At 45.2% G+C, this 18763-nt stretch overlaps 1 protein-coding gene across 6 annotated transcripts in view; it reads right to left on the bottom strand.

Annotated features, from left to right (window-relative positions):
* Positions 1 to 848: 848 nt before the first annotated feature.
* Positions 849 to 18763, bottom strand: part of anks1b (ankyrin repeat and sterile alpha motif domain containing 1B) — a gene marked incomplete at its 5' end in the record, with an annotated part of 143479 nt that continues 125564 nt past the window's right edge. For 3 of the 6 annotated variants that reach the window (XM_079294642.1, XM_079294644.1, XM_079294645.1), the window contains 9 exons: positions 849 to 2105; positions 3278 to 3369; positions 7749 to 7916; positions 8012 to 8149; positions 10268 to 10354; positions 11843 to 11914; positions 13936 to 14061; positions 15982 to 16185; positions 16437 to 16544. In XM_079294642.1, coding sequence (XP_079150768.1) covers positions 2057 to 2105; positions 3278 to 3369; positions 7749 to 7916; positions 8012 to 8149; positions 10268 to 10354; positions 11843 to 11914; positions 13936 to 14061; positions 15982 to 16185; positions 16437 to 16544 — 1044 coding nt within the window. In that variant the 3' untranslated portion in view covers positions 849 to 2056. Of the gene's footprint in view, positions 2106 to 2785; positions 3370 to 5325; positions 5449 to 7748; positions 7917 to 8011; positions 8150 to 10267; positions 10355 to 11842; positions 11915 to 13935; positions 14062 to 15981; positions 16186 to 16436; positions 16545 to 18763 lie in introns of those variants that run through there. The other 3 variants (XM_079294641.1, XM_079294643.1, XM_079294646.1) reach the window with 3 other exon arrangements.

The following is an 18763-nucleotide window of genomic DNA, read 5'->3' as shown; positions in this document are numbered from 1 at the left end:
TGTCATTTTTCAACAGAATGCACCAAATTGCAGATTGGCAGTAAATCTTCAGCAAATCAATGTGCCGCAGCCGTGGCCCTTCCTCCTCCAATCTCAGAAAGTAGCCCAATAGTCGCTGTAGATTGTGAAGCTTGTGAAGCTTTTTTCATTCAGTGGTTTTATAGCTCATGGCAAACGCTTGTTCAGCCTTTTCAGGGGCTCACTGTAAATGTCAATCCAATGAAGTTAATAGACACACAGCCATAGGTGTTCATCTTTACTTCCACACATTTATTTCATTTTTTTTTATTCAGCTTTTATAAGGCTCAGTAAAAGAACTACCGGAGAACGCACATCCCCCCCCAAATGGCAGAAATAACTTCAACCGAGGGAGTGAGAGCGAAATCTGAAATCCGTATCCTACGGATTTATTCAGTCGGCCGAATGCCACGAAACAATCTGAAAGCCGTCCATAGTTGTGACAAAAAACTGCTTCGTCTGTAAATTAGTATACGAACAATTCTTTATGTTTGAACAATTTGAACTATGCATGCGACACTCACCATCACCTCACATACACTTCTCTCTGTAAGGTTAGTTTGACACTAAACGTTTTAGATCTCGTTTTAGAGGCTCGTTTACAACCTTGTTTGTGTTTTCTTGCCCCGTTTGTACCGACGCTGTTGTGTTCCCAGAATCTCTGCAAGTACAATTTTGTCATAACCAATAACACGATGGCCAAACCTAAATGGGATACGGAGTAATAAATCCTTTCAAACATTGAAGTCAAACTGTCGTGTAAAAGACCTTTTTATGGAGGAAAAGGAAATAACTTATGACAACTTTATCCAAGGGTGAATGATGGTTTTACAAGTCATATTTTATTCCATGTGCTTTACAAGGATATAAATAATGGCCCAAATTACAAAAATCAGTGTACATAAGTTGGTCAGCAGTGATGTCACCATCTCAGTCGTCACTCAAAATACAATCTACCAGTTCTTTTCATTTCCAACCTTTATTTTGGTACCTTGTTTCCAGTGCCACGTACTGCAAATCCTTTATTCTTTTCTCTTTTACATTACATGTATGAACAATGAGTTGGCAAAATATCTATGTACATTTTATGATCGGACAACGTCTCATCCAAATAATACAGTAATACTGCGTTTAAAATATTACATCTGCGAGATAAGAGTAGAGCCCCGTGAGAAACGATGGAGTTGACCTGACATGAGTTAGCGAGCCACCTGCAACATTCACTCTCCGAGTACAAGGATGATCACATCGTTTCAGATTGTTGTTAAAGGATGGCCATCATTCTCAAGCCCAAGGTTTTCATCTCATCGTATCATAGAAAAATAATGTAACATTAAGACAACAGTAGACAAGAATTGCACAAGAATAATCATAATAATCATGGTAATATAATACTCTCATATTAAACATTAAAATGTCGGGCAATACGAATAGAATACTTTTTTTTTTTTTTTTTACGCCAGATGCTGTGTTGTTCACATAGGTTTATAATCCGTTATGCGACGTCTCATAAGGACACACCTGTTGCATCTCCAGCGTGCTGCAGGGTCCAATCACATTTACACACTTGTGCATATATCTCTGTGTTATATTCTGACTTTAAAGAAAATAAAAAAAGACCAAAAAGAGCCAGCCGGCCGTCTTCAAAACCCCCATGCCCGTTCCATCAATGACACATGCCCAGTGGTGCCTTTAGCGAGTCCATTGTCTGTGAACCAACAGATGCCCTGTAACCACACCCACAGTCTCCACGGAGTCGCTGTGACCGCCCCCAAAAGTTCATAGGTCACGCCTCCCAGTTGGGCGCTTAAAAAAAAGATCCTGCTGGCGTTGGAGAACGTCCAGGCTGCTTTCAAATAAGTGTACATTCAAGATGCAGTCCTGTTACTGTGTATGAATGTCATGTTTATCATGTGGATGAATGATGTTAGAATTTTGTAGTCAACCTTAAACACTGTGGAGTGGCGTCCATGTTTGTAGTCCTTTTGTAGTCCATTTTGCATTGTGTGTGTGTGACAAGGTCCGTGTTTAGGGCTGGCTACATTCTTTGCATTCCACAGTAATAGACATGAGCGTCCGGCATTGCCCTGCAAATGAGATGACATCACTTATCGAGAGAGCCCTCACACCCCCCCTCTACACCGCCCCCCCCCCCCCCCCCCTGCTCAGCAAGTCTAAAATGGCCACCATGCGTCTCACAAGCCGCATGCTTAACCGATTACGTACAAGATGTTTTCCCCTCCGAATAAAATAAGGTTCATGGCCAGGGAGAAGTCCATTCGGTGAACATAACTCTGAACATATACACACACACACACACACACATGTGGTGGAAAAGGGTGCTATAAAAGCAAAGAAAGGATTCCCGTGTCACAGGACATGGTTAAAGTTGTGTGTCAAAGAAATTCACAAGTTTGTTAGTATTTTCAAAAAAATAATCTGATATAAAGGATCAAAAAGTTGTAATACATTCTAGTAGCCTGCTGGATGAACCAGTTTGAGTCAAAGAGACATCACCTCTCCTGTAATTCAGCGCTCCTCTTTGATTAAAAAAATGTTTAAAAAGTCTGAACTTTCCTCCAGCTGTCATGTTTCGACAACCGCCCTCCTCATTGTCAGCTCCCGCACTGGGCTCAACAGACAGCTAAAACACTGTCACAGCTCTTAGCAGTATTCTGGTTACAAATGTCATTCAAGTTGTCAGGGGCAGTTGGACAAGGGGGCAGAAGATGTAGAGAAAAGCGAGGGATGGAGGCAGTCAGAGGAGAAAAAAAGAGGAGTGAGACGAAGCCAAACGGTTGCACCCATCAACAGGAACAAAAAAAAAAGAAGAACAACTGACTGCTTGACCGCTGACTGACTGACAAACAGGAAGTGGGGAGAAAAAACGGAGCTGACAATTCCCCCAACAGGTGGAGACACAGAAGTGCACCACAGCCCCCGGGGTCATGCGCCAGCCCTGCAGGCAGGAGGATGGGGCCCGGGCCAAAGAAGGGCAGAGCAGAAACAAAAAGAGAGAAGAAGAGAGAGAGACAGCGCAGTGCCAAACTTCATCATGCAGTAGACAGGCTCGGCTAACGGGGGAGGATGTTTTGTTTTTTATTTTTCAGCCGGTGAGGTGACGCGGCGTGCGTGCGTCGCTCGTGCCCAACTCCGGGGCGGGGCCCCCAGTACAGGGCGACCTCTGAAAGGCACACACACACACACACACACAGGAGTGGACAAGGCGGGTGTATGTTAGAAAATAGTGGTCTCGTACTTGGTGTTGACTCCTCTCTTCGCCTCCTGACCCGGCTCCACAATCCACGGCACGTTTGCGTGGCCCTTCTGGTCCATGGACGGCTGCTCCATCTGACGTGGACAGAGAGGAAACAGAGAGAAGACGGAGGAGAGACAAGTTACTCTCAACGACCTGCATATTCTCAATTATGCATATAGTAGACACTTCTGTATTGATTTTGCACTTCTTTAGATGCTGGATGCAAAACTTCATGATACATTTGGAATGCAAACAGCTGTTCCTGTTGACAATCGTCATCTTGCACACTGTAGGGGCAACTTTCTGTGACAACATAATGCGAACTAAGTCAGTGGATACAGAGGGAGACGGTGGAAGGAATGAGATGGAGGAAGTGTGGCTTTGGAAGTTAATGTGATGAAAAATAATAACTCAAACGTGAGAGGCGGCTAAGATACAGATTACAAATGAGAAAGCAGAACACGGATCACGGACAGAAGCTCACATTTGGTTTAATTTTCCATATCTATACAGTTTCTGCGTGCAAGATCCAGCTGGTCCTGAACAATCGCAATTACTACGTGCTGCGTTTGCAGCGGTGCACTTCCTGTGCATCCGATTATCAAAGAACTGTGGACTCGGTCTGTTGCTGCCACTGTGAAGCTATCGTGGCTTCACAGCGGAGAAATAAACCAAACAATCTACGCTGCCTTCAAAAATAACCCCACGGCAGCAATCAAGCGGCCGGGTTGTGTTGCTGAGGGTGGTTTTCATCCAATCTATTGGTTTATTTTCAGGTGATGTGGGGGGGGAAATCGACTGTGAGCGCTGCAGTTTTGACAGCAGAACACCACATTTGTCCTTGCACATCAATTATAATTATGTCAATAGACACGTATGTTAAATGTAACTACATTTGATATAGATATTTTATAAAGCAGTAAAGATCTACTTCTTGAGTAAACAGGGCTAACCTCAAAGTTCTGCAGCGCACCAACAGAGCCATGTTTCCTTATCTTGTCTCAGCACGCTGCTACAGCAACACTACGGAAACTTACTGTAAAATAATCCGATTCTCTATCCTCACACACACACACACACACACACACACACACAGCAAGACCTTATAATCATGTTGTGGGGTAACAGGATTGAGGAACAAACACACTTTCGATCACAGAAGATCAATATGGTGCAGAACTCGTCTTAAATTCAGCAACCACACATGAAGCCGCTGAATGAACTATGCCTGCCTTCAAAATACGTTTTATATCAACACCTTTTTTTGGGGGTTTTCTGCTGAAGGACATAAGAACTTGCGGTAATGCTGCAGGGACATCACAGTGTGTGTGATTTGGCTTTGAAAACCTCCAAAGGACAGCAAGCTCCGTTATCCAATCCCATGCAGAACATGGCTTTTTGCAGTGTGAGGCTTAATATCACTTTAGCACATTTGAATCATTTCTTGGCACACGCTGTGTATGCTCCGCTACTGCAGTCTTCTTTTGACGACCCTTTCAAATATCCGACTGCCTTGCGTGCAAGATGAAGACGTGGATGAGCGAGAAAAAAAAGAGGATCAGAAGGAAAAACACTCCAAACGTAAAAAAGCTCATTCCCAAGCATTCAATTGAGGTTGTTTTAATAAACACTCAGCTAATTTACACTTCATTTACCATCTCGACCATGCATCTTTAAGGAGGCAGTGCATCCCCATCCAGGGGTTGAATCGGTGCAGCGAGGCTCATAAAAACTGACTGAGGCGCTAAAGTCTAGGGCTGATTTCTGCTGATTTTATTAGCAGTAAAGTAATGAAATGGGTTGGCTCAGTGTCACATCTGAGGTTTTTCCTCATTCTAATGCTATTGATAAGGAGCTAAAGGTAGTAACTGAAGAATGAGACACACAAACACTCGCTGCTAACAGACCACACGAGGATGCAGGGTGAGTTTTGAAGAAATAAAGCGACAGAGTAAAATGGAAGCACTTACAGACGGCGCTTTCCTCTGGACTAAAAGAGAAGTCATGTGGGAAATAAAGGATAAGAGAAGGAAAAAAGCGTGGAGGACCTGCGACTGAGCTTTGTAAGGAAGATGGAAGAGTCGAGGGGGAGGAAGAGGAGGGTGGAGAGGAGGCCGGTGAGGGGTGTAAATGTGGCCCAGTGACCAGCGGCTGACGGGGGGCATGATGACCTACAGGGGCAGAGGTATTACACAGGTCAAAGTGGGCCCGCTCGGCAACAGCAAACACCGAAAACAGCAAAGCGGCAAGGCAAAGAAAACCACGGCGATGACAGAGCAGCTGCATGGCAACACGGAGAGGCAACAACACTCCAAAACCAAAAGCAAAACCATGGCAACAACATGGCAGCGAAGTCTTTCACCCCGGCAACAGCGTGGGACAAAACTACAGCAGGCTACGTTACGCCACACATATATATAGCAGCTCTGGTTTGGCAAAAAAACACTCCGAGCAGGACGGATACGGCACGGCAACTGAACAAAACATCTGCAAAAGCACCTCGACAAGCCAGACTCGTGTTCAAATTTCTTTTTTTTATCTAGAAGTCATGAAAAATCCTGCCAAGGAGGTCAGAAAGCTTGTGGTTACATTTGATTTGCTCTCGAGTTCTTGAGAAAAGTATAAACTCAAGGCTGCTAGACTTGCCTTCTGCATGGAAACAAGCTATTTTCACATCACTGGGAGGCTCTTTCACTCCTTCTTTAAGAAACCCAAGATTGTGAGACTCAATCATGCAGGGTTAGGGTCATGTGTTGCAATCCTGTAATCCGATTACAGTGACATGCCGAGGCCGATCAAAGACAACAGCCACATCAGACACGGTCACACTCATAAGAGCGAGTTAAGTGGATGTTGAGGGAGATTTATGAGCAGAGATACGCTCACATAACACACAACATAAAAATATAAGTAGGAAGGCGTGGTGAAACGGATACTTGTGGGCAGAAAAACAAAGCGACAGTATTTGAAAGCGCAGGTGCTCGAGGGGTGCTGCAGGATGGAGATTATGGCTGGCAGGTGGCAGGAATATTAAGTGAATCCTGCAGTATCTTTGCCCTGCTGCACACCACAAGCCATTAAGTACACCACACACACACACACACACACGAACAGAGAGAGGAAAAAGGCAATTAATGGTTAATGTAACGGTTGCAGACTCAGCAGATTGTGCATACACGTGCCATCGTCCATCATCTCTGCAGGCACGGGACCACACACACACGAGCTCTTCTTCTATCTTTTCCTCAGCGTCTCACATCCCGCTCTAACTTTAGAAAGTGAGGCCATTTCTCCTCCATCACCATCTGTTTCTTCCGTGACTCACGCAGGATGTAAATAGACTTAAATTTAGTCTATAAGCACACTGATGCAGCAGCCGGCGTAACTCGATACCCCGGACCCTTTAGACACACATGTGCCGGCCGATGCGTGTCGGCGGAGGAGTGTGTTAGCGTTTTGAAGCTATTTGAAGCTCTGTCGGGGGTTAATGGGAGGTTGACAGGTCTGCAGATAGACTTCGTGACGCTGCGGTTGGAGGAGGCATGAAGATAGGCGACACACGTTTGCGCAAACACACACACACACACACACACACGACAGAATGCGGGACCCAAGTATCTAATGTCACAAACTTAATTCTGGTATCAAACAACTGTTAAAGGGACCCTGTGGCATTTGTTTTTACCACGAGCAGCATGGAGTGTAGATTCTATGAACCCACTACAGTTTGGGTGTTGCTCCAACACATTCTCCATCAGAGACTCCAGCCTTTTTGACGAGGATCTGATGGACTGAAATGTCAATAAATCAATTCTCCATGCAAGGCTGCAGTATGTAGGAATCTTCCACATGAGGATTCTTCTTTATCTTCTTACACACACACACACACACACACACAGGAGGAGAGCTAAGCCTCCCCAGAGCCCAATGCAAACAGGCCTCATCAATCAGCCCAGTGTGGAAGAGACTGCAGGGACAGGAAGACCGAACGGACGCTTAACAAGATCAAATATCCGCCTACACCTCTGCCACAGCGTCCGCCGGGCCAAGACTGTCAAACGCACAAAACACAAGCGCTCCAGGATAATCCCAGAGAACCAAACTGGGAGGTGAAAACAACGCATTTGAGAATGGATGAGACACGGGAACGACTCGGAGCGGACGGATTCCAGAGCGAATGGGACAGAGTTGATGGGATGCTGGTGAGATGTGATTAGAAGCAGAGTGTGAGAGAGGTGTTATCACAAGTGAAAATCCATCTTAAAAGACATTACTTCTTGTTATAATCAATCCTGTGCTGTATATTCACTTTGGAAAGGCCATCTAGACCGTACGCGTATTCTGAAATCATCTGTAGAGGATCCAGTTCTTCCAGGTTTTTTTTAACCAACATTCTTCAAATTCACGAATTTCAGCTTAGGATGGATTTTCCCTTCAAACGGCTGTGCGGCGGTGCGGCAGCGATGCTTACAGATTTTCGGATGTTGACTCGAGGTTTGGGGACAGGTTTGCTGGGCTTGCTGTCAAAGCTCTCGGGCAGCGTGGACGACCCGTGGCCACTCTTCCTGGCCTGCAGGGCCAGCTGATAGGCCACCTCGAAGGCCTGGCCGAGCGTCAGGATGATCTCATACGCCAGGTTCTGACAAGAGGGTAGCGGCGCCAGAATGCAATGTGCTATTACAGCTGCTGTGAATATGATATTCGCTTTGAAACACACAGTGTCGGCGTACTGACCACATCAAAAGCAGTAAAGACGTGGCAGTAGTGGTGACTGGACTTCAGGTCTTTGGTGATGTAGGCAAATGTAGACAGGTCATCTGGATCCTGAGCCGCACACGAGATGTTACGGATCTCATGTTCTGCTATGATGTTCTGCAGAGAGAGAGAGAGAGAGACAGAGAGAGAGAGAGAGAGAGAGAGCGAGAGAGCGAGAGAGAGAGAGCGAGAGAGAGCGAGCGAGAGAGAGAGAGAGAGCGAGAGAGAGAGAGAGCGAGAGCGAGAGAGAGCGAGAGAGAGCGAGCGAGCGAGAGAGAGAGCGAGCGAGCGAGAGAGCGAGAGAGCGAGAGAGCGAGCGAGCGAGAGAGAGAGCGAGAGAGCGAGCGAGCGAGAGAGAGAGCGAGAGAGAGAGCGAGAGAGAGAGAGGAGAGCGAGAGAGAGAGCGAGAGAGAGAGAGGAGAGCGAGAGAGAGAGCGAGAGAGAGAGAGCGAGAGAGAGCGAGCGAGAGAGAGAGAGAGAGCGAGAGAGAGAGAGAGCGAGAGCGAGAGAGAGCGAGAGAGAGCGAGCGAGCGAGAGAGAGAGCGAGCGAGCGAGAGAGCGAGAGAGCGAGAGAGCGAGCGAGCGAGAGAGAGAGCGAGAGAGCGAGCGAGCGAGAGAGAGAGCGAGAGAGAGAGCGAGAGAGAGAGAGGAGAGCGAGAGAGAGAGCGAGAGAGAGAGAGGAGAGCGAGAGAGAGAGCGAGAGAGCGAGAGAGAGAGCGAGAGAGAGAGAGGAGAGCGAGAGAGAGAGCGAGAGAGAGAGAGAGAGAGCGAGAGAGAGAGCGAGAGAGAGAGAGGAGAGCGAGAGAGAGAGCGAGAGAGAGCGAGCGAGAGAGAGCTGATAATCTCTAGTGAGCCACTTCATGGAAAAACAAATCAGATTTATTATTCATCTAATTTCACACACCCCCCGAAACCATAATCACTGGAGCACATGAGTTGAGTTGGAATTTGTCCTCCGGTAATGTCACTGGAGAACTCTTGTCTTTGTGTTGTGATAATTAAAGCCTCCGTGCTGTGAAACGCAGAACATCGAAGCTTTCGCGAGAGAACATGACTGCTTTTTGTCATACGAGACGGCCTCATCTTCGTCACTGATTCTATCAAAAGATATCAGCCGATTGTTGGTTTGTGTAAGAACCACGCCCTCCAGTCTGTTTTACGTGTTCACCGGGACAGCAGATAAGATACGGAGATGAAATAGGGAAGATTTTTTTCCTTATCCCCTTAATATATTTAATATTCACGTCTGATTGACTACACTAAGTAGTTGAAGTGTTTTGGCAAAGACAGACACAGCACATGCTTGAATGTGCTGTACTTCTGTGTGTATTATTTATGTATTGAGGCCAACTTACTTGAGTCCGCTGTGTGCAGTGCTGTCTGAGGAAGAGCTCAAAATGTACCGACTTTCTGCAAATGATGCTCATCTTCTGCTGTGTGTGTGCTTTTGTGCATCGCAGAGGCTTAAATAAAATAAAATAAAAACACATTTTGCAAGCAAGCAGCTTATAATTATCTTTAAAATGCGTCTCACTGTGCCACCTTTATTAGATCCTACCGTCTCGCACGGGAATCAGCGCACGATCGGAAATAAGTGACTCCGCAGTGTGACATCATTAGCCGGGTAAAAACACTGTCTGAGTGCGAACGTGCTGACACACGCCGAGCACCCTTCACTCAAATGTCACTCTGGATGGAAGAGGGAGACGATGACGATAAACCTTTAAACAGACCGTTGAGGAAAAGCATACGCACAGAATCACTTCTGACTGTTCAAATTCAAAAGACAGTTGAGATGGTGAAGGGGTCTGCGTTGGAGGAAAATGGAAGAACAGCTGGCAAACCCAGATATTCTGGAGAGATAGTATGGAGATGATGACTTTTGGGCATCTATTACCATCAGTATAAGGTGTGTGAATGCAAAGCTGACCAGCTGTTTGTTCTGTTTTTTTGTATTTCTATGCTTCTTTAAAAAGTAAAAAGCCCGTTCCAGTCAGGATTTAATGAACTGAGTAGGTTGTTGTTGATTTCCCGGCTCACACTGGTTATTGCCTGTTTGTGTCTTGCCCTCTTTTACACCTTATTGATTTTTGCACAGCGTATACAGCTTTAAATCAGTCACGCTGCAGCAAAAGAAGGCATCGGCGCTGCTGCTGCTGAATGTCACTCGTGCTCGTTTTCAGACGCTTGACCTTTCAGGTGTTATTCACAGGAAGTGAGCGGCGAGCGCGTTACCTTGTTTGTGGCGTCGATGAACTTCACTCCTTTGTAGGACACGGAGAGCACGATGGTCGGCACTTTCTTCATCTGTTCGGTCGACTTCTTGGAGTGCGCCGAAAGAAAAAGAGAGACGAAAAGGAAAGATTATATTTGAGGCACGACGTAAAGAAGTGCACGGGAATCAGTTTATTGTAAATCGTTAAAGATTAATGAATTCCTCAGTCAATCCAAATAATCTCCAGCGCTTGAGGGTTGTCAGGCGCCTCATAAAAACACAACCGCTTCGCAATTACATTTCCAAACCCAATTGACTGCAGCGCTGCAAATCTAACAAGTCTATTAGCTTTTAAGCCACATCGGCGCTCCTTCTGTATATCCCTCCTTATTCTTTTTAATTACACATTGGCACTTTGACGCGTCTCAATTACATATATTTAAACTCATTATGCAGTGAGGCGCTGTGGAGAATCGTGTGATTTACAGCGATGTCGGCGTCGCCCTCCAAAGCTGTCATTCTACCTGCCGAGAGATTTTACGTGTTCAAAGGAATCGACGTGAGACGAGTCCCTTTCCTGCTTTCTCACTTCTTGCTCTTTCATCACTTGTCATCTCCTTCTCTCAGTATCCATATTTCTATCACACTCCGTCCCTCATGTCTCCCCCTTGTCGAATCCACTCGCTGCCATCCTTTCCATATCTGTTTTCCCTTCTTTTCTCCCTGCTCGCAGCGTGTCGCTGCTGCGGTTCGGCCTTGTCGGGGTCAGGTAGTGCTGAAACGCTGACAAAGGCAGCGCAGACCGGCTTCGCTGGCAGATACGCAGCTCGAGGCTGTGAAGTTGGGATTAAAACATCCACATCTACCTCCACAGCGGATGGATGGGCAGATGAGAGGAGGGATGCCGGGAACGGGGACGAGCGGGTGAAGATGGAAGGTGATAAAAAGCCAGAACGATATGATTTGCATCTCATCGCAGTTGATTACAACCTCGGTTTGCAGCAAAGGTGTGTCAAACTGAGGCGGGAAAGAAGAAGAAGAAAGAAAGAAAGATGCCCTGTGATGTGGCAACATAAATATAGAGACAGAAGGGAAAGAGGGAGGGGAGGAGGAACAGAAAGCTTTGCACATGAATATTAAACGTTATCTTCACACTGCAGCAGCTCAGGATGAGAGAGAGATGAACTGAGGGCCAGAGGAGAGTTAGTGTTACAGTAAAATGTGGAAAGAGGGAGGGAGCAGGAAGAAAGAGCAACACAAAGTGAGAGGAGGAGATAAGGGGGGTCAGGGGGTGTCAAGCCACCCCAGGCAAATATTAAAAAGAATAAACCTAATCCACCATAATGATCGTTTAAGTTTAAATTCTAACGTGAGGGCAGACTATGAGACTGTGTCCCAGATTTACATTTTTATTGCGAGAGCATTTACATAATGCAGCCACGCGCATTCATGTTTAACTGATCACAACTCGGGCTGTGTTTCTGTAGCTTCGTTCAGACTCCTTTTAGGCGTTGCCACTACGATATGTTCCAACATCTCAGCAACAGATGTTCATCGCAACAGCGGAAGAAGAAGTGTGTTGGGCTGGGCTTTACCCTCATTTTGGCACAAGCGTCTTGTGTGGACTCCGTCCCTCTCAGCTCCTTCACCAGCATGGAGCCCAGGTACTGTGGAAGAGACACACAGTGTGCTTAGTAAACAGTACACATGGGGAATATGGAAGCGTGTGAGGGTCTGGCTGGTTACACAGCTCTGCAGCCATATTAACCTGCGAATCTCTGCAAGACACCAAACAGTTGGCTTTTACATTTTCATTGTCCTTTTTGTTTTCGTTTATTTAATCAAATAAATGGTCACGGAAGAGACCTTGCTCTTTAAAAGTGGGACTCAAAGACCCAGAACTGAAATGTTGAATATCTACCACACAGGATTTATCCTACATTCGATTAGCGATGAATGAATTATGGGGGCAAAAACAACCTTTTGAACAAATTGCTTTGTTGGGGAGTCTGTTCCTTGGAAGAAGGTCATCTGGGCATGTTAATAATTTGTCTTGACGTTATGGCAGGCTTGCTGGCAGTTATGCTAGAAATTGCATTACAGCTGCACACGGGACCAGCTGCCTGCCGTCTTGTCTACCGTGTCTCTGTGGCGGTAGTGTTTGGTGCACACAAACAAGACTGAGGGACTACAGCCATGCTATAGCAGCTATGTGAGGCTGCTAATAAGCACTAAATATGAAGGCCGAGACTGATGGCAAAGTCATGAGATTTCCATGTTTTTAGTAATAAACCAGGCGGCGATTCAATAAGAGGAAGAACTCCCTAATACGTTTGTGTATTTGATGTGTGTACAGATAAAAAAAGAGCAGACGGAGTCGTTGTTGAGATGATGCTGGCTGGTAATGATGTAGAGTGTGGTAATGACGTTAGGGTATGTTGCCTGCAGGGTTTCACTGGAAATGGATTTGTAATAACGTCAGATACTATTTAGATAAAACGGACATAACAAAGTTAGGATGCCATCGGAGGTGCTGAAAGTGGAGGAGAGCGTTTTTTTAAATTTAGATCCTGAGATGAAAATGTGAACTGTGCCTTTATTCAGTCCTTTTGCCTTTTTTTACCGTCTCTCTTTCTCTATTAGCACCAGCACAATATACTCTTTCCTCTCTCCTTCTCCTTCTCCATCTAATTTATTCTTATTCACTCTCCATCTCCTTCCAGCTTGCCAATATTCACACTGAGCGCTCTGCCTCCCCCTCTGTTGTGGCTCCCGCTCATTTATCTCACTTTCTGAGCTTCCTGGAGCCCGTTGTCCTGGGACATCCAGCGTTCTTTAGACATGTTGACATAAATGGCTGCATGAAAGCACCTTCCTATTTCCCCCAGGTCGCCCACCCGTTGTGTTCCCCATCATCCGTCCAAAACACATTGCTTGTGTAGCTGTACATCTGTCAGAGGCCTAATGGTCCACGTTGTTTCTATCAATCTTCTGAGGTGAGAAAATGAAAAAAGAGGGCATTTTTGACGAGCCCGTGGGATTCTTTTATCTCTCATTCAGTCAGCCTCTATCTCATCTTGCTTTCATTCATATTTGATTTCAGCATCGCATTTGATTTCTCAATCCCCTGTCCTATTCGTTCAAACGTTGATTTTTTTTCCCCGATCTCTCTCAAACCATCTTTTTCTTTACTCCCTCTTCTCCAGTTCTTTCTCACTCAATCATCTTCGGCTCCAAGTCTTCAGCACAACGCCAACAAACTAATCAGAACATGTATTTCTGAGATTACGTTCCCTCTGGACGTTCCAAAGAGCCAATGCCATCTTAAATTGCATTTCTTGCACTGCTGCAAGTAAGTAATCATTCCAGTCTGGGTGCTGAGCATACAGCCAATCAGAGGCGCACTGCTGTAACCGTGGTAGCGTGGATATATAACATCCTTTATGTAACAACGCTCGAAATTTACCAAAGTGCTGAGAATAACTGAGTGCAGTATTGACTGAAGGGTGAGGTTTAGGGTCATTTATGTTTCATATTATTACCCTATGATCAGTTGAAACGGTCAATTAATTAAGGAACCACAGAATTATGGCAGCAGCTTTGATGATCGATGAACTGTTTTTTTAACCTGTGACCTGTGGACAAACTCACACACAAGAAGGGGGGAAGGGAAGGAGGTAGGACTCACGTAGGCTTCGTAGTCACAGGACTGAAAGATGAGCTTCTCGGGGTGATGCTGCCAGTACTGCACCGGAGTGGACGAGGTGGCCTCGTTGGGCGGACGCAACGTGATCGGCTCGCACCACTCGCCAGCCTGGAAGGACACGAACGGGATCGCACATGTTAACACGATGTGGCGTGACGTGGAGGCCCGTGCTGTGTGTCCCATGTTGACATAACTCGCTGGCCTGACGTGTAAGTTCATAATGTAACAGCTTTCCTGACCGAACATGACCGTGCCTTCAAAGGGGACACGCTTTCGCATCCGAGAGGAAATGAAACTTGGATGAATTATGCTCGGCTTTGAAATGTTCCCGTTCTTTGGCTCAGTTTAAGACTGTTTGCTGCTGCTCATCTTTCTCACCCGCTGAGCTTTCACCTTTTAAACAGAGTAAATACCTAAAGCCTATCTGCATACTTCTCAAATGTCTGCGGACAACAATTACGTTTTGTATGGTCTTTCATTCTTTGGTAAAATGAAGCCAGATGATGTTCTAAGCACACATCCCGTCCCAAAGACTATGTTTATGTGCCTCTCCATATCTGATTGTGTGTGTGTGTGTGTGTGTGTAATCCCCGTCTGATGTTTGATAAACAGGCATAAGCCAAATCTACGCTAAACCCCAACAGCTTAACCGTTTCACACATGTTCTGTCCCACACACTTTGACCCAGCTGCCGGACTCAGCTGGAAATCTTCAGTTACGAAGAGTCTTTAAAAATGTGTTGAACCCGTTTTCCTGGGTTTTGTTTTCTTAAGAAGAAAGGAGAGGAAGAAACGAGGGAACAGTCAGAGAACAGGGGCGATTAAAAAGATAATAAATATCCTCTTTTCTCCAATAGTTGTCTTTCCATTCCGGCAAAGCTGACTCATCAATGCCACCTCAAGAGGTGCTGTTTCTAGACGGGGGGACACTGTGACGCACACACTGAAGGGACTCGGTGGGAAACATCAGTGCGTGTCAGTCTGTGATTCACACGGAGGCACAAAAAGACCCGAATCACACTGAATCACAACACAGCTGCTCTCTCAGATGTGTGCATGTGTGTTTCTGATTGGAAGTCATAAAGTTATAATAAAGAGTTTAAATGAGAATACATTTGGCAGTGAAGTTGAGATGTGTCTTTTGATGTTTGGTATCAGAGACAGACTGATGAACGTCGATTTGGTAACGCTGTAGATTATGCCTGATTGCATTTTTGTAAGCATGCCAACCAAACTGTTGCACCCCGCCCACTGCATTGTGGTTCGCATATTTCATCGTGTTATCGCATAAATTTCATGTTTCCTTAATTGTAAAAATGTATACAAGCTCTAAACTGCAGAGACGACAGCTGGCATCAGATGGTCTGCCTGCTGCGGATTATTAATGCAAACAGGCAGATAAAACACTTTTGGCTTGAATATTGTAGCTATTAGGGACAGCATTTAATTACTGAGGTACTTCATGTGTGATTAAGATCTGCTCCACTGCAGATCTTAATTAGAAATGTGATACTCCCTAGAGTCCATTCGTTTATTATAGCTTTGAATTTATAAAATGACAGGATGCAACTTTGAAATCAGATATTTATTCATAATGTTTTATCATTTAACTACAGCAGCAAGTTAAAAAACAGTATCAAAGGATGAATCTGAAGTTATTCTATATAACTTTTGTCAATAATCCCATGAAGACTCAAACTAACTGTCACTCCCAAACCAGCCTTTTAGAAACACTGAAGACGTAAATCTTGCCTCACAAATATGTAATTTCACTTATTTTTTAATATTTAAAAAAAACAATAATTAAGGAACATGTCACCCAGTGTGGCTCACTGATGTGTTTTAAAAAATGTGGAGCTCTGTGGCAGAGATGACGTGTTTGTTGCCAATAAGAAAAATACAGAATATTACCGAATTTACCCTCTCAGCATTCAGCCAGACAACTGTCTGACTTCCACCATTCATAATACTCTCCCCTCTCTCTCCCCCTGTCTTCATTCATCCCTCCATCCCGTCCTCCCTTCCTCACCATGCTGACCTGGGCCATCTGTCGCTCCAGCTTGGATCGCGGCACGTCCTCGAAGTAGTTGTCATTGCTGCGCTGCCTGCGCCGGGCGTCCGCCTGCATGATGAGGTGCTGCACGTCCAGAGATCCACCCGGGACCCCCGCCGTGTACGCTGCCTGGCCCACCGACGGGCTGAGCTGGGGAGGAGTGTGGTTCCCGCCGGGCTCCTGGGACAGAATGGGAGAGTGGAGGAGTGGAGGGAGGTAAGAGAGGGTTCATTCATCATTTCATCGCGTGCTGTGTCACTGCTGCAAGTACAATAAGTAGGGCAATTGCGTTCACTGTGCACTGTCCAATCGTATCTTTCCAGCTACAGTGCCGAATGCCGCTGAGTACTAGCATCCACGCTGAATTAAGATATTGCAGAGGCTTTTCATGGTTCATGTAAAACACAGGCTGCTCACTGAGACTCACTCACCCTGAGGGAGATGGCCCGTGGAGGTTTTTGTGGGGTGTCTTCGTGGAGCCGGTCCCCCAATGAGGCAAGGATCCGTTTTCTGTGTCCGATGAGACTGATCTTCAATACCTGAATGAAACACACAGATATATTACACATTCAAGTTCAATTACGAGCAGGGTCATTTGTTTTTAGCTCGTTTCAACTTCTCAAATGTGAGGATTTGCTGGATTTATATCACGTAATCTTAGTATTGTTGGGTTGGACAAAACAAGCAATTTCAAGCTCATAAGGCTACAATGATTTAATCAAATAAAATATTTCGTTGCCTGAGGTTCAGAAGGAGGTAAGATGTCTGATTTTTATGTTCACTGCAAACACACAAGAAATGCTGGGTCAAAAGCTACTGGCAAAAAATGATGACTCACCGACATTAGCATAAACAGCTTTTATAGAGTTCAAGGGTTTCCAAAATGCATAATATTAGCATAATATTAGCAAATGCAAATGCAAAAAAAATGAATTTAAAAAACAACACATAAAAGGTAACAGATTTCCATCATCAGGAGGCTGAAATGGAGGATAATTCTGCTGTTCAGAAAAGTGTTTCACAGACAAAAACACCAGCACTCAGGAAAGTGCATCATGACATGAAATGCCCCTGAGCAGGAGCATACATCATGGCATCATTACAGAACTAAAAGGGCTCGGACGGCTGTGTTCAAACTGTTGGTTGTGCCGTGATACACAAACAAGATCGTGGAGTGTACACCTTGAAGTAAAACACACATACCGGAGAGTATACGGTATCCTGAAGGAGACTCACACAAAGAGGCAAAGTATCAGAATTAATTTGGAGGATAAACTTTGGACTTGAGTCAGATTCACAAAAAGCAGGACTTGACTTGACTTGAACAAAAACAAGCAACACACCTTGAATTTGTACCCACTAGGCCTCCGTCAGGCTTCAGTCAGAAACACCCCCACACAAACCAAAAGACTTTCAGGTTCTTTGTTCTGAGAGTTTCTGCTCCGACAGCCGTGAAATGCAAATTCAACAATATCAGATTCTGGCAAATTTGTAAAAGTCTATTGGTTTTCACCAGGCGCTCGTTACACAGGCACACAAAGAGACAAAGTACGCACACACACACACACACTGGTCGACAAGGCATTCATTCTTCCTCCGGTCACCAGGCGTCCGCTGACTGTGCCAGTTACCGGGTTTTCTAAAGAGACGAGCTGGAACACGACTGCTTTGTGCAGAGCTGTTGTTTGCACTGTCTACACCTTCTGGCACCAAGACATACCTCAGTATGCAACAAACTGCTGCCTGGCTTCATGGGGCTGCCTCTGGAGGTCCAATAAAGATATATACGCGTCTGAGAGAATGTGTGCGTGTTTGTGTGCGTCTTCAGGGCAAAAAGGTGGTAATGAGCCTCAATGTGAGGCCTTGGCGCGAGAGTAATGACTCTCCCAACAGTCTTGCTGTGAGTCAGCGCAACTCACGCACAGATACACACGTACTTCATCATCTCACGCACCAATTACTGCTCTACATCTGCGAGAGAAACATAAAAATGACAAACGCTGGATGCACGTACTTTGGCTCATTGTGTGTGTGCATAAACCCGAAACATACAAACAGAACATAAACCCCAAACGCAATGAATAGTGCAAATATGCCAATTACATGCAATCAACTGATCAAGCAAGCCCAAAAATGCTCTCTTGTTTTCTTGTTTTCTTTGCCAAGCAGGTTTCATTAATTACATTTCATGTCAAACAGTAAAAGGTGAAGGTGCAGTGTTGAAAGTGAGACGAGCAGCTGCTAACGGGTTAAACTACATCCTACGCTGCTCTTCTCTGCATGGAAATAATGTATTTTAATTGTTAAAATTAGAGGGATCAAAGGGAAACAGAGAGGAGAGCTGGGACGAGCGGGTAGTGGAACTAATTGGTGTATAATGGCCGCCCCGTGCTCCCTCCACCAATTTTTATTCACTCATCTTTCCCCTCGCATCCTCTCCTCTCTATTTCTCTCTCTTACACATCCTCCTTTATGGACACACTTAGTACTGAAGATGACATTGACTCGCTGAATTTGGTGCATTAAGATCATGTCATATGTCATAAGGCACAATCATATTTGTTTCACATGTTTTTTTTAGCGTAGGTGTCAGTGTCTTCATGAAAATGAAGTTAGAGTAAGTCCATCATGGAATAGTTGATAAAAAGAAAATGTATTAGCTGTTTTGATAATCGATCGATTGTTTAATCCATTTTTAAGGAACATTTCGCAATTCCAGCTTCTCAATTATGTCGAGATCTTTGTCTTTTGTGTGAGT

This window comes from Melanostigma gelatinosum, assembly GCF_949748355.1.
Source record: "Melanostigma gelatinosum genome assembly, chromosome: 22".
NCBI classification, from domain to species: domain Eukaryota; kingdom Metazoa; phylum Chordata; class Actinopteri; order Perciformes; family Zoarcidae; genus Melanostigma; species Melanostigma gelatinosum.
Note: the sequence above shows the minus strand (reverse complement) of the source record. Positions and strands in the feature narration are given on the sequence as shown.